We start from the raw sequence: 21,560 nt of genomic DNA, 5'->3' as shown, positions 1-21,560 counted from the left end.
TGCAGGAAACCAAATTTCATGCAAACATAGGTTTCAATGTCACATGTCACTTTCAAACTTGGGTCTCCAGACGTGGAGTAAAAATTAACATGCATGGTGTGCACAAAGATGTGGAGTGAATGATTATCTCCTGGCATTATCTATTCTAGATCCTATCCCAGAAAGAATGCTATGGTGAAATGTGTTTATTCACATTGGGATGAAAATCAGGATATAACTCCAAGTTAATTTTATTTTCAAAGAAAATTTCATTAAAATAGATAAAGGCTTCATTTCAAAAAGAGAGAAACAGAACTAATTCATTTTGCTCAGGTTTGAGCATTCCACCAAAAGCTTAATGTTTAAAGTGGCATTTTCAAAATACAATAATACTGCAAAAGGAATATCTGATAGGATGATAAAATAACACCATGAAAAATCAACAGAAAATGAGACAAATCACCCAAGTGGGGAAAGAGGCTCCTCCGTTGATACAGAATCAACATTTACCATGGTTTCAGAACCAGGTAATTGTGAATGGACATAGCTTGTGTTTTCTTCTGAACTGAAGATTTTGAAAATTTATGTTTTAACAAGATCTGACCCAGGTCTTTATGTATCTTATAGATGGAATTCAATTGGCAACTCTGACTCACGACTTTGTTTATACACTTGTGCTTCAGCACATCAGAAAATCTATTTTTTTCCTGTAGTTTCTAAGAATGTCTTTCAATTACAGACACTAAGTCTGAATCATTTCTGGTTCCCTTTTCTAGCTTACATCCATCTTCCTTCTTGTATATAATGCCCATTATGACATCTTTCAGAGCCCATTAGGGATATGGAATAGACATGCAATATTTTCCTGACTTGAAAGTATATAGGAAAACTTCATTCCAATAAGAAAAATAATGCATATGCATTTCTTTTTCCCATACCATTGCATGGCAGCAAGGAAAACAAAGAAATATGCTAACACTTAATAAGACTTCTGGAATAGCCATTCCCTATACCTCAAGGTCCCATATTTGGCTCTTGATTTTATTTGTGGTCAAATTTTGACCTTACGTTTTCTTATTAATCACTGTTATTATAATTATCATCATCATCATGATCATTTTGTTTGTTGTTATCATAGTCAATTTGCCTTTTGGCATTTACAGGGAGTCTGTCACTATTCTAGATACAATCACATTTCCTAATCACCCTTCATTTCTATGTATTATATAAAATTTCTTACTGATGTATTGCTAATCAACTATAGTAAGTACTGTAGTGTTTTATTTAATCTCCACAGTGTTACAAGTTCTTTATTATTTCTGTATTTTCAGTTCATCTAAACTCATCTTTACTTGCCACTGTGACTGCTAGTTGGTCCCTCAAAAGTTCCCACCCTCGTCTTCTACAACAACTAATTGGAAGCACTAATCAATGTAACTGATCTGCATTTCCTTCTCTGTCTTTGTTTCCTCATCCTGGAGAAAAGGATGACTTCTTTTGCCTCATGTATATATTTTACTCATGTATATATAAAATAGGGTATTTCCCTGCCCTCTCAGATGCAGTGTAGGGGTGGATTGATAAAACATAAATATGCAAAGGATTGTATTAGACATACAAAATTCCATTAGAAGACCAAGGAGGGGGAAATTATTGTAGTCTGGAAAAATAGGTAATGCTTTATGTCCAGGAAAACCAAGCTCCCCAGAATGAAGAGAACTTTGCGAGATGTCATGTAATTGATCTGACATAAATTGCCTATGTAAATAAAGTTTATGGAAGGATAGCAGTGTTCATTGAAGTGCAGAGTTAGAGGCAGAAAGAAACAAAACTCAGTGAAGTCCAGTAATATTAGAGTCTTAAGTGATATCCACTACATTTCTTTTTTATAAGTCATTAAAATATCCTGTTACTTATACTTTAAATTGCAGATAAATCACAAATTCCTTAGAAACATGATAAATGTCATTTCCAAAGGGTGACATCCCAGAAGAACTAGGGGGAAATAAAATTGTGTGGAAACGGTAGTTCATTCTATGTGGTCACTTAAAGTAGCAATAGCAACAAGGGTGTTTATTTTGTTAGCCTTTGCACTTTTCTGCACTTTTGAAAACCATTTCTACAAAGGAATGAGTAATAAGTGCTCATAAGTGCTTTGCTCATTCAATAAAACAAGATGCTCATAAACTCAAAACAATTTCCCATCTCTTAACCTGCCTGATTTTTTTTTTTAGGCTTACTATGAATAGCTTAATAGAAAATTATCTCTCCATTTGTTAGAATCCTGCAGCAATTTATCTATACTTCTTGATGGCACTTACCTATTTCTGTCTAATACTGTACACATTTATGTAATATCGTTCTCTGTCCTAAAATTTTTGGTGGGAGCACCCAAACATGTTTTATCTCTCAACTTTCCAAAGCACCCAACAGTTCATATTTTGCATATAGTCCAGACTCAAAAGTTGTTCAATGGCTAAGTGAATAAATGTACTGAAAGCTTGCTTATGGACTGTTACTCATAGGATTTTATTTCAAAAATTGACTTTCGAAGCAATGAACACAAAATTAATAAGAAATGGGATGATCATGAAGATTTTTTCTCAAAAAAATGAACTCAGAACTTAATTCAGTTGTCTCTTTTAGAAATGTTCTATAAACCAAAAACACTTGTTTTGCCAAAATTCTGACTTTTTAAAATAAAATGTGCCCATAACTGGGTATATTCAGAGGTGTAGCATTTAACAAATAAATGAATTTAGAATTTAGTTTTCATGCTTATATTTACCAGTAATAGAAGTTAAAACTGAAAAAAAGTAATGCAATTACATTGCTAACAAGAAAAAACAAAGCAATGCATGGACTACTACATAATAATATAAAACATAAGTTTATCATTTTATAAAATAGTATAAACACTTTAAAATGCATTATGTTAAATTCAATTACAAAATGGAAGTCAATTGTCATTTAAAATATGTATTTAAAAACTAAAGCATCAAAATTATTTAATTATTAATTGTTCTCTCTTATTACTATTTTTCCATATTCAAAATAAGAAAACACCAAATAGATTAAAAATATATTTTTACATACTATTAACTACATTTTTGTAATGTTAAATAAATAAACCTACAAAACTCTTTGGTTTGCTTCTAATTGAACAAAGAATGTATCTACCATCTTTGACTTGTGCACTTTACAGTTCTATGATCTTCTTTGGTAATTTCAGATAAATAATTTCAAATAAACAATTAGAAAGCTTAAACAAGGGGAAACTAAAAATTTCTGTTGTATTAAATGAAAGCCTCTTCTCACAAAGTCTAAAAATTAGAGGCCTTGAAAGTGTATAAAATGCTATGTTTTATATTGAGAATTAAATTCCACCTTTATGTAGATATTAAAGTATATGTGCTGCTGAAGTGAGCACATATGTAGACTTTTAAAACCAAAACCAATGATTTTTGTGTAATCTTTGAATCTTTCATGCATCCTGGTGGATGTTCATGCGAGTCAAGTCCATCACTTGATCTGGTAATCACTTTCAGCCACACTCCTACTTAAGAGAAATATAACGACTATGGCAATAATCTCTGACATTACTTTTGTTTTGTGGAATAAAACACAAACAAGGAAAGTTTTCAAATGTGACAAGTGAAAGGTAAAATTTAAGATATTTAAATTGCCAACTAATTCAAGAGAATGCCAAAATAAAATATTATTCCTATCATTTCTTTTTATAATAGAAAGCCATGAAAATGTTTCTCAGAGTAAACTATTTAAATATCTAGATTATTTCTCAAAAGCTTAATGTAAGTTTGAGTGGAACTTACCCTTAAAATTTGGCCTGATTCTTGCATCATATCCTGATGTCCTTCCCATTAATTTGTCCAAGAAATCTGAAGGAGATAGGGTCTGCGAAGGTTGTTTTCCAGACCTGGAGTCATGGTCTTTGCAGTAAGCCGTCCTAAACATATCATCAACTCTTTTAACAATAATTTTATTCTCATCCCTCAAGAACTAATGCTCACGGAATGTTTAACATTACATTTTAGTAAAGATATTTGAAATGTTAATAAGAAGAAAAATAGAAACTCTTTGGTCAACTTCTGATCTTGTATATAGTCTAAAGTTAACTTTAAATGATGAGAAGTATAAATCCTGAGTCATATCTCCTAAGTTTCCAAACTTTAACCATAAAATGTTTGAGATGAGACAATGTACATAGCTTTAGGTTGTAGATTTTATGGGTAGATAGTTAAAACTATTTCTTTCTAGAGTTATTGAGAAGTGAGATAATAATTTTTTAAATTCATGTAATTGCCTTAAAATCCACTCCCCCTGAATTTAAAAATATTATTACAGCATTTCATCCCTAAATATAATTCCTGTATCTTTTATAAGAAATATGTGATAGATGAGCAGAACAAAGTAAACAGTGCAACTAACTATCCCATTGCTTATTTTCTCACCTGCTAGATTCTATTCCAGCTATTAACTATTAATATTCTTCAACATGATTTCTAAAAGAGAACCTTCACTTGGAAGTTAACTTCATTTAAAATAGGTCAACAATGAGTATGTCTGGTATTTGTATTATTTCAATTGTTACTTATATGTGAGCATTCAAATTGTTGACTCCAACAAAGTATTAATGAAAAACCACTTCTAAATCATTTTGTCTTTTCCATTATCAAAAACACTAAAAGTTGATTGGAAAAATTTTCAAAATTTCATTTTCCTGTTAAAAGGAATAAAGAGCTTATAAAAAGAACGTATTTGGTTTGTAGCAAAATAAATTCTTTCACAATGCATAGTGGTTGATTGAATGTTAATTTCTTCCCTAAAGTATATATTTTACAAGCTTTATCTTCAATAGTTTAACTAATAACCTTGTTAATTCTATCACTAAGAAAAAACCACATTCTTGTCAGTTTTTCAGAGAAGGGTCATTAAAATAAGTGCAAAGATGATATAAACATTTGGTAGGAGTTAAAAATTGACACAATCATTCAGAAATACTCACATTCCCATACGTAGATTCATCTGATTAATCAAGTATTATTTGATTATGATGGTTGTGATGGTGATGAGGATGATGATGATGGTAAGGATGATGATTCTAATAAAACACAGCCTATATTTTTTCTTAATCATAGTAGGAGGTGTAAACCTGAAAGGAACATAGTGGGTTTTCCCAGTATTCATAGCATGACTGCTATGTGTTCCATTTCTCTTGGTTCTGTAAAAAAATACCACAAAATTTGGTGAAAATTAAATGAAGCATTCTACACTTTGTTGTATGAGAATCTCCTATCTCTATTCTGTCTGAGACCCTCTGTCATTATATGGCTATTTCACTTATTGGTGATAATTTGATGTATTGGGATATCAATTGAATTGACAATTAGTAAATCGTATAGAAAATGCAAGCATGAAAATAATGATTTTTCATTTATTTCAATTGTGCAGACTTCATTTCTCATACATACATAAATATGAAGGTGTCATGTAAGTTAAATTTTGGTAGGCAATCAATTTCTAAATAGATTGAACAGTAGAATATAGTAGTAAAAAAAGATTTTTGATGGTTCAAGAGAATTCCTGAATTGTAGCCCTCATAGTATGCTTCTAGTTGTTGAAATATAATAGAAGTACCAAGTTGGCTGAGAATAAGGGTTCTTTTATATTTTACATAAAGTGAGCATGCTCCTTGCAAATTAATCCTATCAGTCCATCATATGAAAAACATTGCACACAATAATCTCTTTCAATGACTTCCAGAATAATTTCAAAGAAAAATATCACCCTTATGTAGAAATGTAAGGAGCATGCAACTCATCAGGCTACCGTAACAGCACATTGGCTGTGAAAATGCATGTTGAAATGCACAGAGTGGAGCTATATATCATAAAACTTGCTTTTGTGAAAATTTACTACCCTCCCACTATAATTAAGCTTTTTAAACGAACAAAAGAAATCAAATTCTCTTCTATAAAATTAAAATAATATGGTCTAGGGCACAGAAAAATAGATAACAATCGCATGATATGTTCTTTTAAAAACAGTTTTTATGTGGGAAATGTCAGCATAGAAAGTCATTTTACCTACCTGAAGTGGTCTGTCTCTATGAAAAATGCAAACAAGGCTGTCAAAATGTTCACTAGCTGCCGGTTCATTCCTGTTTCCGTGATGCTTGTGGAAAATATCCCGAAATGATTCCAGAAAGACGCTAGGACAAAGTATCTATTTATCGTCCAGACTCAAAATCTGGCAGGAATCTAGTTTCCTTGAAAATCAAAAAGAGATTTGGGTTTGTACAGTTTGCTGAGAAAAAGCAAAAAGTGCCAGTCCTGGGAATCATGGTCAGGTCAAACCGAGGCTCAGGACCATGAGTTAACCCAGGAAAGACAAAGCCTCAGAACTGATGAATCCCCCAGCTGCTTTTCCTGAATAATGGAAATGCTGCTACCTTAATCTCATCACCATGCAAAGGGGGCTGGTGACAATGCCATGCTGTGGCTTTTGTTTTATATCCTTTTTGTTTAGCAAAGCCCCTTTCCCTAGAAAATGTTCTCTCTTTAAGAAAAAGTTGTAAATGAGAGAGAAGAAAGGACTCTGAGCGCTGGAGTGGGTTGGGGCGGGGGGTTAGGAAGAGGGGGAAATTGCCGAGATCCTGTGCTGGAATGAGGGCTATGGAAAGAGACGGAGACGTGATCTTACCCAGCCTATAAATTTCAGCACTCGGACAGCTCCTAGCTCTGAAGTGCGCATGTTTCCTTTTTCAGTCGCTTGGGGCGGGGGTCGTGGAGAAGCATTCAAGAGGGGACGTGCCTGCTGGTCAAAGGCAAAGAGTGACCGGCCAACTGGCCGGTCAGCAAGGGGGTGCTGAAAGGGGCGTGATGACGATAAGGGGAGAACAGAAGTCAGGGAGACGGAGAGGTCGAGGGAGCCTGGGGTCTGAGCTCCTGGAAAGCTAGTCTGTCGGTGGGCGGGACGGGAGTTTGAAGCAGAAAAAGAGAAGGCAATAAGGTTTAGGCGTGAGATAAGGACAGTGGGGAAAGTCAGAGAACAAGATACAGAGTACTGAAATTGTAATGGGAGTGTGGATAGTCCACTCCTTGTCAGTGGAAGCTGGAGGCAAAAAGGGAAGTCCCGTGCTGAAAAGAAGGGGATATCTCCTTGGCGTAGAGAAGCCCGTGTACAGAAAAAGGTTCATGAGGATTGAGAATTTAGAACTTTAGAAGCACTTTAAACCTTCCTCGCCTCTTGAATGTTTTTAGCCACATGTTCCAAAGGATATTTCTCTTCTTCTCTACTGGGAGAGCCCCTTCTACTGAGCTTTCTTCAGCGGCTGAACATCCTTGAACATTCTCAAGTCACGGATTTGTAGAGCAGGCAAAAAGACAACGGGCCAGCAGGGGGCAGTAGCAACCTTTCACTGCCCTGGTTAAAGGTTAGAACAGGGCTCCATGTTAGAAATGAAGCAAGAAAAAGCGAGACTGGGAGTTTACTTCATCTGCCCATTCCAGATGTTAATCACCAGAAAGGGTCATGTAATAAATTGTAGATGTTTTTCTCCTAAATTGGCTAAAGAGACTGTAAATAGTGGAAGTTTATAAGTCCTACTATAAAAGCATGACAGGTAACTCTGCTGTCTCAGATTAAATTTACAAATATTATTACTAATATAAAAGAAGAAGGGTAGAAAGTTCAATGCAGATAATTACCATTTTCTGGCAAGGGGGAATTAAAAATGCATGTCCTGCCATAAGCTGGGTGAGTAACCTACTTTTGTTTGTGAAATATACCTTGTTAGTCACCTTGACACTCAACTGCAAAATAAGATTAATTTTTACTTCATAATTGACTAACCTGTCCTTCAATCAATGTAAATTTAATAGCAGAATAACAACAAATTCTGCATTTTTATAAGAAGTGGATTCTGAGAAAATATTTTTTCAAGTTTTTTACCTTTTAATGTTAATGTAAATCACCTGAGGATCTTGTTGACATTCAGGTTCTCCCCTTCAGTAGGTCTGAGGTGGTGCCTGAGATTCTGCGTTTCTAACAAGCTTCTAGCTGAAGTCAATGCTGCTGGTCCACAGATCACACTTTGTGTAGCAAGGGTCTCTATGCCCTTTTATCAGATTTCTATTCCACCATGACAGAAAATATAGGAACCTCTTTTTAGAGGAAATGCAACAGTGACCAAGCATTCTGCTTGCATACAAAATCAATTCTTTGGATGTGTTTTCTTAACTCTCAAAGCCTAGGGAAAAATGATTCAATTTAAAATAAAAACAGTATGGTGTAGTGTGAGACATCCCTGAACTGCAGCTTCAAATCTGTTCACTTCCAAATTCATCCACATGGAAACACTAGACCTGATTTTAGCCCTGCAGTCTTGATCCAAACAAATAAAATCAATTCCTGGAAATATTTCTTCAGTTGGTTGTATACGGCAAAATCATACAAGGTTTTTTGTGCTCAAGATTCTTTCCAAAAGAAAATACAGACTTAAACCTAGAAGAGAATGATTTGTCTCTAATTTGTTTAAGGTTATAAGCGTGTTTAAAGTAATACAGTGTTTGAAAATCATTTCTTTTAATAAAAGAGTAATTTTATTAACCAGGAATAGAGTAAATAGGTTAATGCGTGACAAAGGGAGACTCTGGCCAGCAGCAAGAAATCACAGCATTATGTTACTTTAGAACTGTAAAGGACTTTAGATAGGATCTAGTCTAGTCTCCTTATTTTACTTCTCAGATGTCCTGAGTTTGGTTTTTAGCCTGGTCAATCCACAGAAACAGCTCTCACTAAGTCTGCCAATGAATTCCTTTTAACTAAGGCCAAAGGACATTTTTTTTCTGTTGTCATCTTACTTGACATTTCCATGGTACCTAACGTTATTGGCCTTTTCTTTCTTCCTCAAGCACTTTCCTCTTTTAACCAGGTGACACAGCACTCTCTACCTGGTTTGTCTCCTATTTTTCCTCTCTGGCAGGTATATCCTTATCTACCTGGTCTACAAAAGTTGTATTTCCTAAAGGCTTTATTCCATGCCCTCTCTTCTTCTCACACTGTACTCTCTTAGACAATATTATGATAATATAACTTCTGTTATCCTTTTATGCAAATCATACACAAATATATGTTTCTATCCAGACATATACATCCAACTGTTTCTGAAACAATTCCTATTGTATGTCTCAAAAGCTCCTCAAACTCCTCATGTCAAAATCTAGCTTTTGACAACTCCTTCAGATCCTGCTCTTTTTCTGTTGCACGTGCTTAACCAACTAAAGACCAAGACATCATCTCTAACACTCCCTCTCCATCACTTATTATATCCAGTTCTTCACCAAACCCTATTGATTTTTTTCTCCCCAATACTTCCCAAGCCTTTCCACTTCTCTCCATCTCAATCTTCACGACCTCAGTTGAGATATCCTTATCTTGAGCTTGTACTGCTGCAATAGTCACCTTGCTAGTCTACCTGTCAGCAGCTGACACTCTCCCACCTCATTCTGTATACTGCAACCAGAATGATTGCTCAAAATCAGAATTTGGTTATCTAACAGCCCCTAGTTAACACTTTGGCTCTTTATTGCTCTTTTGGGAAAATAAGGAAACCAACTTAACATGACCTAAAAGTTCCATATGGTCTTTTACCCAGCTGTACATTGCACTTCATCTTATCTCCCACTTATCTCATTTCTTCTCCTCTAGCTATACTAGTTTTTTTGTTTTAAGCCTTCATGCTTGCTGTGTTGCTTAATTCTGTGGAATAACAATCTTTGGTTAACGCCAGCCTATTTTTCAATAATACTCTGCTCAAGTATTATTTCCTCAGGAAGGGCTTTTTCCTGACCTGCATGACTCTATCAACTGTCCCTATATGCCCTCGTAGTACTCTGCGACTCTGATTCAAGGAGCTCATGATCAGTACATGTATACATGTATATGATTATTTGCTTAGAAAATAATATTTGCAAGATATAGGAACAGAAGATATTTTGGTCTGCCATTTATCCCCATGTATTTAGTGATAATGACAATAATCATAATGGTATTGATAGGAACTAGGATGTAATTTTAAATATGCACCCAGAAGTGCTGCTTAAACCAAACAATATATGTTAATATGTAAAGTTCACAAATAGTTCTGTCAAAAAATTCTTTTTTTTAATTAATTTTAAATCATAGCTGTGTACATTAATGTGATCATGGGGCATTATACATTGGTTTTATAAACAGTTTGACACATTTTCATCACACTGGTTAACATAGCCTTCCTGGCATTTTCTTAGTTATTGTGTAAAGACATTTAGATTCTACATTTATTAAGTTTCACATGTACTCTTGTAAGATGCACCGCAGGTGTAATCCCACCTATCACCCTCCCTCTGCCCATCCTCCCGCCTCCCTCCCCTCCCTCACCCCATTCCCCAAATTCTTAGGTTATAACTGGGTTATAGCTTTCATATGAAAGCCAAAAATTAGTTTCATAGTAGGGCTGAGTACATCGGATACTTTTTCTTCCATTCTTGAGATACTTTACTAAGAAGAATATGTTCCAGCTCCATCCATGTAAACATGAACGAGGTAAAGTCTCCATCTTTCTTTAAGGCTGCATAATATTCCATGGTGTACATATACCACAATTTATTAATCCATTCGTGGATCAATGGGCACTTGGGCTTTTTCCATGACTTAGCAATTGTGAATTGGGCTGCAATAAACTTTCTGGTACAAATATCTTTGTTATGATGTGACTTTTGGTCTTCTGGGTATATGCCTAGTAGAGGAATTATAGGATTGAATGGCAGATCTATTTTTAGATCTCTAAGTGTTCTCCAAACATCTTTCCAAAAGGAATGTATTAATTTGCATTCCCACCAGCAGTGCAGAAGTGTTCCCTTTTCTCCACATCCACGCCAACATTTCTGGTCTTGGGATTTTGTGATATGGGCTAATTTTACTGGAGTTAGATGGTATCTCAAGGTAGTTTTGATTTGCATTTCTCTGATGATTAAAGATGATGAGCATTTTTTTATATGTCTGTAGGCCGTGTGCCTGTCTTTTTCAGAGAAGTTTCTCTTCAAGTCCCTTGCCCAGCCTGCGATGTCAAAAAATTCTTAACACAAAGAAATGATAAATTCTTGAGGTAATGGATATCCTAATTACCCTTATTTGATTAATACATTTTTATACCAGTATCAAAACATCACATGTACTCTATAAATATATACAACTATTATGCACCTATGTACTTTGTAAATATGTACAACTAGTATGTACTCATAACAATTAAAAATTAAGAAAATATTTAAAAATCATTTCATAGAGATTTAAGACATTAAGAGCTGTGATTGAGAGGAAACCGAGTTCAGTGGTTCAATTGTCTACAGCATAAAATGAAAATCAAAGTAAGAGAATTTGATGTCCTTGATTCAAGTTCTGCCTCTAAAACTCATCAGTTATATGGCCTTGGAAAAGTCATTTAATCCCTCAGAGCCTAATTTTCATATGTAAAATATGTGTAACATAAAATATTACATAATTATGTAAACTTACATTTTACATGTTTCATATCTTATATAAAATATTCCTATGTGGAATACTCTTAAAAGTCACATGACATCATACCTGAGAATATGTTTTTAAGCTCCAAATCCTATTTCTTAGTATCTACTGACTTTTAAAATTTATGTTTTGTCTTTGTTCCTTGGCTACTTTCTTGCAAGGGCAATAAGTCCCAGGAGCTTTGAAAAAGTCTTATTTGTAATGCAATGGTACGTGAAGTCTAATCCTCTGTGCTTCTAACTCACCAAACTACAACTGGTTGAGGCATGTGACATTCTCAATTTTTGCTTTTTATCAGAAAAATGAGAAGATTTTGACCCATCCTAAACCCTCTGGCATCCTATGATGTCAATAAGAATCAATGCACAATTTTTCTCTATATGATGCTAAATATTAAACATTTTGAAATAGTTATAAACAAATAGAACATCAGCATCATTTACTGACACTGATAAGTCTTAAGAACCTCTAACATATACACAATGTTTTATAGTTTTCAAAATATCCACACTATGTGGAAGAACAATAATTGATACATCGTAAGTTTTCCCAAGTCTACATGATTAAGTACCATCATGCTTTTTATATTTACTATCCAAGTAAACAGAATTATTTCTCATTATGTGTGATTGATGTTATTTTTGAAGTCACTGAAAGCCTACTTTATACCACAACTATTTTTAATAAGTATGCTTCTGATTCCATTGCATTAAATGCCCTTGCTTGATGACATTTTTGGTCACAATTATATTAAGATACACCCACAAAAATATGATGAATGGAAGGCCTATAGTAAGAATTTCAAAGTTAGTTTCCTCAAGAAAAGAGTCAAAATATGTCTAAAATACCAATATCCTTCATCAGGACTTCTAGGGGACTCTTATAGGTCTTCCTCCAGAAAAATGGTCCTCCTCAAATATAGACATTCTTTCCTCCACCTGAAAAGATGAAGTAGAAGTGAAGAAAGGACCTACTAATTTACAGTTGACACCCACCAACTAGAAATTTGAGGCAAATCAGAGAGGACAAGAACTTGTTTACCAAATCTTTAGTTGTTAGGATGTTTCTTCACAGAGAACAATAAAGATAATTTCAACTTAAAAAATGCACATCCTGAATTTTAGAATGTGCCTCAAGCAGATCCTTTTCTCACTATAAGGCCATAGGTTAGAACAGATTTCCAGGTGGGAAAACCCTCTGGCATGAGGATACATGGTCATTATATTTACTAAGCCATGTGGCTTGTGAGATCAATATTAGTGATCACCATTTCTTTATTTTATTTTGTATTATTAAATCATAGCTGTGTACATTAATGCAATCACAGGGCACCATACTCTGGTTTTATAGACCATTTGACACATCTTCACCACACTGGTTAACATAGCCTTCCTGGCATTTTCTTAGTGATTGTGTTAAGACATTTATATTCTACATTTACTAAGTTTCGCATGTACCCTTGTAAGATGCATTTCTTAACTATATATGTTAGGGTTGTCCACAGAGACCGAATCAATAGGAGATGCATATGCATATACAAGAATACCTAGTTTTATTTTACTTTGCTTTATTACGCTTCACAGTTACTGCGGTTTTTTTTTTTCAAATGGAAAATTTGTGGCAACCCTGCACTGGGCAAGCCTATTTGGTGCCATTTTTCTTTTCTTTTTTTTTTTTTTTATTGTTGGGGATTCATTGAGGGTACAAAGAACCAGGTTACACTGATTGCATTTGTTAGGTAAAATCCCTCATATAATTGTGACCCGTCCCCAAGAGGTGTGTCACACCCTGTGATCCCTCACCCTCCTCCTTCCTTCCCTCTCCCTGCATTCCCCTTCCTCCACCCCCACTGTGTTCTTGGTCATCAATTGTCTTCATATCAGAATTTAGTATATAGGATTCTTGCTTCTCCATTCTTGTGATGCTTTGCTAAGAATAATGTGTTCTACTTCCATCCAGTTTAATCCAAATGATGTAAAGTCTCTATCTTTTTTAAAGGCTGAATAGTATTCCATGGTATACATATACCACAACTTGTTAATCCATTCTTGGGTTGATGGGCATTTAGGCCATTATCCACATTTTGGTGATTATAAATTGAGCTTGGTGCCATTTTTCTTTTTTTTTTTTTTTTTTTTGTAGAGACAGAGTCTCACTTTATGGCCCTCAGTAGAGTGCCGTGGCCTCACACAGCTCACAGCAACCTCCAACTCCGCGGCTTAGGCGATTCTCCTGCCTCAGCCTCCCGAGTAGCTGGGACTACAGGCGCCCGACACAACGCCCGGCTATCCGGCTATTTTTTGGTTGCAGTTTGGCCGGGGCCGGGTTTGAACCCGCCACCCTCGGTATATGGGGCTGGCGCCTTACCGACTGAGCCACAGGCACCGTCCCCAAGTATTTCCATTTTTCTAATAGCATGTGCTCACTTCATGTCTCTGTGTCACATTTTGGCAATTCTAATAATATTTCAAACTTTTTCATTATTGTTATATCTGTTATAGTGATCTGTGATCAGTGATTGCTGATATTACTATTACAATTACTTTGGAGTACCACAAACCATATCCATATTGGATGGTGAACTTAATTTATCAACATTGTGTGTGTGTTGACTGCTTCACTGATCAGCTGTTTCCCTCTCTTTCCCTTTCCTTGGCCCTCTGTACTCTTTGAGAAACAACATTACTGAAATTCGGCCAATTACTAATCCTTAAATGTCCTCTAAGTAGTCAAGCGGAAGAGTAACATGTCTCTCACTTAAAATAAAAAGCTAGAAATGATTAAGCTTGGTGAAGAATGCAAGTCAAAAGTCAACATAAGCTGAAAACAAGTAGTTGTACTAGTTAGCAAGTTGTGAATGTAAATGAAAAATTCTTGAAGGACATTAAAGGTGCTACACCAGTGAACACACAAATGATAAGAAAGTGAAACAGGGGTGGCACCTGTGGCTCAAAGGAGTAGGGCACTGGTCCCATATACCAGAGGTGGCAGGTTCAAACCCAGCCCTGGCCAAAAACTGCAAAAAAAAAAAAAAAAGTGAAACAGCATTATTGCATATATGAAAAAAGTTTTAGTGGTCTGGATAGAAGATGAAACCAACCATAATATTCTCTAAAGCTGAAGCCTAATCCAGAGCAAGTCCATAACTGTTTTTAATTCTATGAAGGCAGAGAGATGTGAGGAAGCTGTAGAAAAAAAGTTGGAAGCTAGCAGGGGTTGGTTCATGAAGTTAAGTAAAAAGGCCATCTCTATAACATAAAAGAACAAGGTAAGATAGCAATTGTTGATGTAGATGCTGAAGCAAGATATCCAGAAGATAGAGCTAAGATCATCGATGAAGGTGGCTATACTAAAAACATATTTTCAATGTAGGAAAAAACTAGCCTTATATGGGAAGGAGATGCTATTAGGACTTTCATGGCTAGAGAGGAGAATTCAATGCCTGGCTTCAAAGCTTCAAAGGCCAGGTTGACTCTTTTGTTGTGAGCTAATGCAGCTGGTGACTTTAAGTTGAAGCCAATGTTCATTTGCCATTCCCCAAACCCTAGAGTCCTTAAGAATTACAATAAATTTACTCTACCTCTGCTTTGTAAGTAGAACAACAAAGTCTAGATGATAGCACATCCTTTTGTGGCATGGTTTACCAAATATTTAAGCCCAGTGTCGAGACCTGTTGCTCAGAAAAATAAGATTCCTTTGAAAATGTTACTGCTCATTGACAGTGCACCTGGTCGCCCAAGAGCCCATTCCTGCTAACACAATATCTATTCTGTAGCACATGAATCAAGGAATAATTTTACCCTTCATAGATAGTGATTCCTTTGATGGATCCCAGAAAAATAAATTAAAAACCTTTTGTAAAAGATTTATTATTCTAGATACTGTTAAAAACATTCATGATCCCTGAGAGGAGGTTGAAATAGCAACATTGACAAGAGTTTGGAAGAAGTTGATTCCAACCTTCATGGATGACTTTGAGGAGTTCAAGAATAATTCACAGCACATGTGATGAAAATATCAAGAGAACTAGAATTAAAAGTACAACCTGAAGATATGACTGAATTGCTGCAATCTCTTGATAAAATTGAATGGATGAGGAGTTCCTTCTTATGGATGAGCAAAGAAAGTGGTTTCTTAAGATGGAATATATTCTTGGGGCACATTCTATGAACATTGTTGAAATGACAACAAAGAATTTATAATATTTTATAAACTTAGTTGGTAAAACAGTGGCAGGGTTGGAAAGAATTGACTGCAATTTTGAAAGAAGTTCTTTGTGGGTAAAATGCTATCAAACAGCATTGCATGCTACAGAGAAATCATGCATGAAAGACAAACTTCATGATAAGACAAACTTCATTGTAGTCTTATTTTAAGAAATTGCCACAGTTTCACCCTTAGTCTTTAGCTGACAAGTCAGCAGCCATCCACATCAAGGCAAGATTCTCTCTTATGGCTAAACTGATCATTTTAATTAAGGTATGTACAATTTTTTAGACATAATTCTATTGCATGCTTAATAGGCTCCAGTATAGTATATACATAACTTTTATATGCACTGAGAAACCAAAACATTTGTGTGACTTTCTTTATTATAATATTCACTTTATTGCAATATTTGCTTTGTTTTAGTGGGCTTGAACCAAATCTGCAATATCTCTGAGGTATCCCTGTATAGATAATGTGAGCAGGAATTGATTAGGGGATTGGCTCATGCAATTATGGGGGCTAAGAAGTTGCTCAATAGGCCATCTGCAAGCTAGAGACCGTGGGATGCTAGTGGCATGGCTCAGTGCAAGTTCAAAAGCCTCAGAACCAAGGAAGTAGATGGTGTAACTCTCAACCTGAAATCAAGGGTCTGAGAACACAGTGCTACTGATGCAAGTCCTAGAGTATAAAGGCCCTATAGTCTGGAGTTTCAATGTTCAGTGGCAGGAGAAGAAGAGTGTCCTACTTCCAGAAGAGAGAGAAAAACAGATTCACCTTTCCTTTGCCTTTTTGTTCTGTCTAGGCCTCCAGCAGATTGGATGGTGCCTGCCCACACTGAGAGCAGATTTTCTCCACTCAGTTTACTGACTCACATGCCAATCTCTGTCCACCGTCATGGACACTCAGAAACAATGCTTTATCAGTTCTCTAGGTATTCTTTAATTCGGCCAAGGTGACACATAGAATTAACCATCACAAATATCTCAAGAATGAGATAGATAGTCTCTCTCAAATTGAAACCTCTGAGCTACCACTGAATTAGACCACTGAACCTCTGAATTACCATGATGGCTCTTGACTTTCATGATCACTCAATGGCCTATATTTCCTTTTTTTCTTTGCAATGGTTGTATTGGAAATGGAAGGCATACTACATTTATAGGGTCCACTTTGTTTGATTAGATAAATTACTAGGAGGATAAGAGTGACAAAAGGAAAGTGAAAAACAAAGCATAGTTTCTGCATGTTGATTTATACAGGTTTCCATAGCATTAGGGCTGATGAATTTAAAGCTGTTTTCAATGGCCAGCATTGTGCACAGAAGAATGCCTAAAGAGCTAATGTCACTCTGAATTTATTCTCTCTTATTTTCAAAAATCCAGTTTGCTTCTCTCCCCTTTATTTTGCAGAATGCATAAAGATGCCCAGCATGCAGAAAATAAGCTTCAAGGCCACGAAGCCTAAATGTGAAATCGCTGCTCTTCCAGGCTCCATGTAGACAATTGGATGTCTATCCAGAGCATTTCTGTATTAGATTACTTGGAAATCAGAAAAATCATTTTAGGACTGGAACGCTTCTGCTTATTAGTTTTCAATGTTTACAGACCACAAATGTGTCCAACACTTAAAACAATTTCTATTTCTAGTGATGATTCATTGCAAGTGATTGCTTCTCTCTCAGCTAATGTGAGAAACAGCATTTCTTTTCATAAAAATTAAGAGGGCAAACAATAATTTGGAGGATGAATCAAATGTAATCCCACTTGAATGTATTAGAAAGATTTCTTCTTTTCTATAATTCTGAAGATGAACATAATGGATAACAATAAGATTGATTGTTGCAGTATTGTCTTAAACTCTCATTTGGTCCTGCCACTGACATGAAAGCTGCCTTGAATTGACATCACCTTCGTTATCATGATACCCTTGCTATAAATTTCTTTTGGGAGCTTTTGCTACTCACTTCATTTATGTGTACTCCTCCCCCATAAACTGCCTCTTCTGGATTGCCTTGGATTCACAGAATGCTGAAAAGAAGCTGATTTTGGAAATAGTGAATTATTTGAACTTAAACAATAACAACAGCTTTATAGCTGCAGTTAAGCTAGCACTTGGTAGTTGAAGTGGAGTCACATTCGTTATAGAGAATCATGGCATATTTTTTGTCATTGTGAAGCATCATATAGATGTTAACAGGTTAGTGCATGTGTACCAAACAGTCCTACCAACCAGTCACCAAGTATTAATTAAGCATTTACTATAAGTAAAGTATTGTGCTTTTCTTTGAAGATGAGGCAAAGTAACCTAAGGCATTGTTTCTGCCCTGTAGGGACTTAATTTCTATCTACATGTGAAGATAAGAAAAATAAATACAGGGCAGCCATAAAATTCATTTTAAATTGCACATGAACTTTATAGCCAACCTGTATTATAAATGTGGGGCTCTAGGTCTGGGAAGGTTAGCTTACTGATACCCAAGAATGTTCCAAATGTGGCATTCACCAATATATCCCTCACAGTTTTCTTTTTCTTTTTTTTTTTTTTTAAATAGAGACACAGTCTCACTTTATCACCCTAGGTAGAGTGCCATGGCGTCACACAGCTCACAGCAACCTTCAACTCCTGGGCTTAGGCGATTCTCCTGCCTCAGCCTCCCAAGTAGCTGGGATTACAGGCACCCGCCACAACGCCCGGCTATTTTTTTTTTTTTTTTTTTTTTTGCAGTTTGGCAGGGGCCGGGTTTGAACCCGCCACCCTCGGTATATGGGGCCGGCGCCCTGCTCACTGAGCCACAGGCACCGCCCAGTTCTAGTTCTTATGTTGGCAGGCTTACAAAATTAAACTTCTTAGTTTCCCAAATGTTACTAGTCAAGTATAGAGTAACATATTAACTCTATAATACCTAAGAGTGTGACATAAACCAGAATGAAAATATAGTTGCTGGAATACCAATAACTCATTTAGGCCTTGACAGTATCTAAGCTTGGGTGCACACTCCTGGGAAAGTTTTGTGATAAACATGACATTAGGATAATGGTTTCTGACTGAATCATTGAAATATGAAAAAGTTGAATGAAAATTATATCAAATAGACTGAGGGAGTCATTTCCAACTTCATAATACTCACTTGAGAAACTAAATATTTACATCATCTGTTCTCATTACTCATTCCTTGGATTGGGATTTGATTTCTCTCTGACTTCTCTTTTTTATGCTCCATTTGATCAATGCTAATTGACATATATATTGTGTTTTGAAAAGATATATTATGAAATATTATGTACTTATAAAATACACGTAGAATATGTGTATATTATATTATAACAAAATAAGTTTCTATGCAACTACAGATGGCATAAGACATAAAAATCACTAACACCTGTGAAGCCTCCTGAATGCTAATCCATTACCTCATCTCTTATGGTAACTTGTATCTTGAATATTTTCTTATCTTTTACTTTCTTTGCTTTGTTGTTTTGACACACACAAATATTGTTTCGTTTCTCATGTTTTAAACTGTACATAAATTGAATCAGATTATATTCTGTCATGACTTGTTTTGTTTGGTCAATATTATATTATTGTATATGGCAGGAATTCATTTTGATGCTGGGATGTTCTATTCTATGAGCATTCTACAATTTCTTTATCCATTCTACTTCTACTTTATCCATTCTATCCATTTTCAGGGTTTTTTTCTTTTGCTATAATAAATACTGCTGCATAATATTTTTATACATTTCTTCTGTTGTACCTGGGCAAAGTCTATCTAGGGTGCATATTTAGAGGAAGAATTATTGGGTCCTAATGTGTGCAGAGGTTCATTTTTATTAGATGATGCTGAGTTGTTTTCAGTAATGTTAGGACAATTTACAATCTCACCATAATATAGAAAAGTTCTAATTGCTTTACATCCATGCCAACATTTGGCATTTTCGGTCTTCTTAATTTTTGCCAATCCAGAGAATGTTAAATAGCATTTCATTGTGGTTTTAACTTGTATTAATCTGATTACTAATGAGGTTGAATATCATTTCAACATGTTTTCTGACCCTTTGTATTTTATCTGTAAAGTATCTGTTCGTTTCTTTTAAAAACTATTCAGTTGGGTTGTTTTCTTTTCCTTACATATGTGCGAGAACTATTTTATAGCAATCCTTTGCTGGTTATTTTACAAATACTTTGCCCTGATTTGTGGCTTTTTATTTTCTTGATCATATTATTAAATTTTATTTTAATAAATTGTATAAATAAAAGCTTACTAGTAAAATTTATTAACCATTCCCCTTACATTTTTTGCTATTTTTATATTGTAACAGAAATATTTACTGATATTGAAATCCTAAAGATGTGTTCTTATAGTGTCTTATAATGTTTTTAAATGTTATTTTATATTTAAATAATTAATACCTATTTCTTTTTATTATCTATGTGACTGTCATGCACTTATAGATGTTAATTGATGTATGTAGATCATATATGAATACATGAATAAGGTGCTCCCCTTCTAAGAGTTTGGAAATTAAAATGCCCTATAATCTCAACATTTGAAAATCACTTCAAAGAAATACAATGGCTACTAATTCAAAAAGACTTGACTATTTTCTAGGAATGTATGGCTGTGCAATAAACTGTCCAAAAACTTACTGGTTTAAAACCATAATTTATTAATATTTCTCAATCAATCCAGTAGGTTGAGTGGGTCCATCCAGAGATTCTTGTTTGAGATCTTTCAAGCTGTTATATGGAAGCTGAGACTTGAGTTATCTGAAGGTTCAAGTGGGCCAGACTTCCGGGATAGCTTACTTCCATGACTAGTATTTGGTGCTGGTTATTGGGTAGTGTTCAGCTGAGACAGTCAACCAAAAGTTAACCATGTGTGCATGGCTTTTCCCTGGGTTTTGGCTTACACCATGGTGACTGGGTTCTGAGAAGGTACATTTCAGCAATAAGTATGCCAAAAGAACAAGGAAGATGCTGCTACAAGGCTTCTTATGACCTCGTTTTGGAAGTCATGTAGTCTCACTTTTTTCTGTGTTTTACTAGTTACATGTGACCGGCTCAGTTTCCATATAGGAGGGAATGTGAATTCCAGAAGATATGGTTCATTAGGCAGTTGTCTTTGAAGATTAGCTACAATAACTATGTCAAAGGATTGCCAGTATTAATATTTGCAGAGAGAGTTCTTCATCATCTTCTAATTCAAACTATAAAGAAGATTAAATGGACTGAAAAACCTCTTATTACAAAACACCTGAAGCTTCTGAATAAAATATATGTTTTTAAAAGCAAAGGTGAATTGGCCATGAACTAAAGAAAATTCTGAGAGATCTAAAACCAGAAGATATGAATCAAGAGTAAATTTTAAGTGTTAAGGGAGAGTACCTTAGAGTATCATGTGATCCCAGAGATGTATGACTTCAGTTTTATGGCAGCTTGAGGTCAGAGTGAGGAATGAGAGAGAAATCCTGGAGCCCAGGCAAGGTGGATGGGCTCTTTGAGACTTTGTTTGGAGACTCTTTTTGAGCCATGCAGTGTGATGTACAAAAGGAAAGATAGCAGAAAACATGCCTATTCAAACCTGACTCTAAGTGGAAATTAATAAAAGTATCTGAGAATTTATAACCATAGGAAAACATAAGTTTATGTTCCTAATTAATACTAACTCTATAATCTAAATACCTCAAACTAAGAATTTATTTTAAAGTTGTTCTGAGTTGGTGATCCCAAGTATGCCTGGTAAAAGCAATGATAACTTGGGGGCAACAAATTTCAACACATAT

The 21,560-nt window shown here is 35.2% G+C and overlaps 1 protein-coding gene across 2 annotated transcripts in view; it reads right to left on the bottom strand.

Annotated features, from left to right (window-relative positions):
- GLRA2 (glycine receptor alpha 2) overlaps window positions 1–6,930 on the bottom strand; it is a 231,649-nt gene extending 224,719 nt beyond the window's left edge. Inside the window, exons 1-3 of one of the 2 annotated variants that reach the window (XM_053579984.1) lie at window positions 6,703–6,930; window positions 6,091–6,268; window positions 3,813–3,946 (exon numbers count right to left, since the gene is read on the bottom strand). In XM_053579984.1, coding sequence (XP_053435959.1) covers window positions 3,813–3,946; window positions 6,091–6,158 — 202 coding nt within the window. In that variant the 5' untranslated portion in view covers window positions 6,159–6,268; window positions 6,703–6,930. Of the gene's footprint in view, window positions 1–3,812; window positions 3,947–6,090 lie in introns of both variants that reach the window. The other variant, XM_053579983.1, reaches the window with a different exon arrangement.
- Window positions 6,931–21,560: the final 14,630 nt, after the last annotated feature.

Source organism: Nycticebus coucang, chromosome X (assembly GCF_027406575.1).
Source record: "Nycticebus coucang isolate mNycCou1 chromosome X, mNycCou1.pri, whole genome shotgun sequence".
Lineage (NCBI taxonomy): Eukaryota > Metazoa > Chordata > Mammalia > Primates > Lorisidae > Nycticebus > Nycticebus coucang.
The sequence above is the reverse complement of the archived record's forward strand: the minus strand, read 5'-3'. Positions and strand labels throughout refer to the sequence as shown.